This window comes from Dipodomys ordii, unplaced genomic scaffold (genome assembly GCF_000151885.1).
Source record: "Dipodomys ordii isolate 6190 unplaced genomic scaffold, Dord_2.0 Scaffold7, whole genome shotgun sequence".
Lineage (NCBI taxonomy): Eukaryota > Metazoa > Chordata > Mammalia > Rodentia > Heteromyidae > Dipodomys > Dipodomys ordii.
The window spans coordinates 806819-809531 of record NW_012267223.1 but is presented as its reverse complement, the minus strand read 5'-3'; the positions used below and the strand labels follow the sequence as shown (position 1 = coordinate 809531).

Genomic DNA, 2713 nt, shown 5'->3' with positions numbered 1-2713 from the left:
CACCACATAAGCAAAAAGAAAAAAGCTGGAAGTGGTGCTGTGGCTCAAGTGGTAGAGTGCTAGCCTTGAGCTGAAGAGCTGAGGGACAGCGCCTAGGCCCAGAGTTCAGGCCCCAAGACCGGACCCCCCAAAAAAAATGGCAAAGATACTGGGCACTGGTGGCTCACATCTATAATCCTACTCAGGAGGCTGAGGTCTATGGATCTCAGTTCAAAGCTAGCCCAGGCAGGAAAGTCTGTGAGACTCTTATCTCCAATAAATCTCTAGAAAACCAAAAGTGGTGCTGTGGCTTGAGTTGAAGAGCTGAGGGACAGCGCCCAGGCCCAGAGTTCAAGCCCCACGACTGACAGAAGGAAAAAAAAGGAGGCAATGATGACATCTCTATCATATATTTGCAATAATAATCATAATGGTAACGATAATGATGATGATAAAGGTGTCTTGGCAGCACAGCTCTGGTGGCCACTGCCAAGACGAAAGGTGACAAGGGCTGTACACAGCGCGTGTGCAAGCGCTTCACCCACGAAGCCATGCTCAGTGGGTGCCCACAATGACCCTGTGACATCCTGTTGTCCCCTCCGCGGCACAGACCAGGAAACCGAGACACCGAGCCGGAAGCTATGTGCTGAAGGCAACAGAGAGCAGCGGAGCAGCTCTGCGGGGAGGTGAGGGGTCAGAGCCCTCCTCAGCCCTTGGCGAGGCCGCAGCCGGGGCCTGGGTCCTCCCCGCCCCCTCCTCCCAGAGGATGTCCTCACCTGCGGCAGGCCGGTGAGCAGGCTGGCGCGGCTGGGAGAGCAGCTGCTGACCGAGGTGAAGGCGTTGCGGAAGAGGAGGCTGCGCCGGGCCAGGGCGTCCAGGTGAGGAGTGGAGATGGCGCTGTTGTTGTAGGCTCCGCTTTCAAAGCCCCCATCGTCGGCTGAGGAAGGCGGAGACAGAGGCTGGGATCACGTGGGATCTCGAGAGCTGGAATCACTAGACACAGCACAGCGGGCCCCAGCGGCTCACACCCGTAATCCTAATGACTTCACGAGGCTGAGATTTGAGGGTCAAGGTTCAAAGCCAGCCCAGGCAGATCTGTCTGTGAGACACTGATCTTCAATTAAGCAGCAAAAAGCTAGAAGTGGAGGTGTGGCTCAAGTGGAAGAGTACCAGCGTTGAGCAAAAAAGCCAAGCCAGAGTGGGAGGTCCTGAGCTCGCGTGCGCGCGCGCGCACACGCACGCGCGCATACACACACACACACACACATGTACACATGAGACGCAGCAGGGGGGAGCAGGGGAGGCTGCTGCAGAGGCACGGGCCAGCAATGCTCAGAACGGGGAGGCAGCCGTGGACAGATACCTGAGCAGGGGACAAATGACACCAGGCAGGGGACAGGGCTGTGGACAGACGGGCAGACACCCAGGCAGCATGAAACCTGGGTGGAGTCAGCATGCAGGAGCCATGACCCGGCGGGCTTGGTGCACAGCACGTGATACTCGAGTGAGTCCATGACCACAAGCGGACATGGGACTCGAGCGGGAACGAACCCCAGCTGCTGTGCTACCTCGACAGGCATGCTAGCAGGTGGCCACACTACTGGTCAGTTCCAGGCTCTGCAAAAACTGCCCAGGCAGCTGCTGGGAGAGGTGTGCCCAGGACACTGCCCACCCCTGCCCCTCACTGCTGCCCGGCACAGTCCCCTGCCAAAGACTTGGAGGATTTCCCCATGCCACCCTGTGAAGTACACAAAGCCAGAGAGAAGGGGCGAGGCACAGTGCCCACGATCACACAGCTGGGCAGCAGGGAAAGGGGGTGGCCTCTCAGCTCCTAAAGCCACGCCAAGCTGCTTCACTCTGCTCTGGGGCCAGGGCCCCCCTGTCCCCCAGAAATCAGTGGGAACTCTCAGAACAATGTTCTGCCCCCCCCCACAGACACTGAACAAAGAAAGGGCTGGTGGGGGGGAATGACTGCCCCCGCCCAGCTGGAGCCACTGGGCTCAAGACCACAGAGCAAGCAAGGGGTGGGGTGCTGGGGTCCGGCCATTCGGGGCGCATCCTGCAGCAGGCCCTAGCCAAGTCTACTTTGGGGAGTCTCAGCACTTGGCTCCTGCCGTGCATGGAACTGTGTCTTTCCAGAATTCACCTGCTGGGGTCTTTTCTGAGGCTGTGAGGGCGGGGCTGGGACAAGGAGGATGGCGGCGTTCCCCAGCTCCCTGAGGAAACCGTGGAGCAGGCCATTCGCAAGCCAAGAGGGGGGCCTCACCAAACCCCACCTTGCCGCCTCTCTGTCTCCAGCAATGCCAGGAGGCCGGGGTCTGTGCCTCTTGGTGACAGCAGCCTAAGCTACGCCAGGGCAAAAGCTGGGGCTGCATGTCTTGGGCTCTGGAAAGTTCTAGCACTCATCCTGTTCCAGACTGGCTCTGGAAAGGTCTGGAAGGATGGAAGGACTTTCACAAGGGCCCCTGGAAGCTGAGGGTGCGTGTGCGTGTGTGTGCGTGACAAGCGGGCTAAAGCCGTCCAGAGGCCACAGTGAACCAGAAAGTGGGGGTCCGGCAGAGGTCCCCCGCTCTGTCACCCGAACAGGAAGTCCTGGGAGCGCTGGGGCGCTCGAAGAACTTGGGGTTCCAGGGGGAGGGGGGGGCCGAGGGCCACAGGCCGCTCCGGGGAGCGGAAGACAGGAGGTGGCGCTGACGGGGCCGGGCCGCCCCCGACGGCAGAGCCCGGCGCGCTG

General features: G+C 60.4%; 1 protein-coding gene across 1 annotated transcript in view; it reads right to left on the bottom strand.

Annotated features, from left to right (window-relative positions):
* The window catches only part of Sgsh (N-sulfoglucosamine sulfohydrolase), an 8087-nt gene extending 6594 nt beyond the window's left edge, over positions 1-1493 (bottom strand). The window contains exons 1-2 of the mRNA XM_013036276.1: positions 1343-1493; positions 756-916 (exon numbers count right to left, since the gene is read on the bottom strand). Coding sequence (XP_012891730.1) covers positions 756-916; positions 1343-1493 — 312 coding nt within the window. The remainder of the gene's footprint in view (positions 1-755; positions 917-1342) is intronic.
* Positions 1494-2713: the final 1220 nt, after the last annotated feature.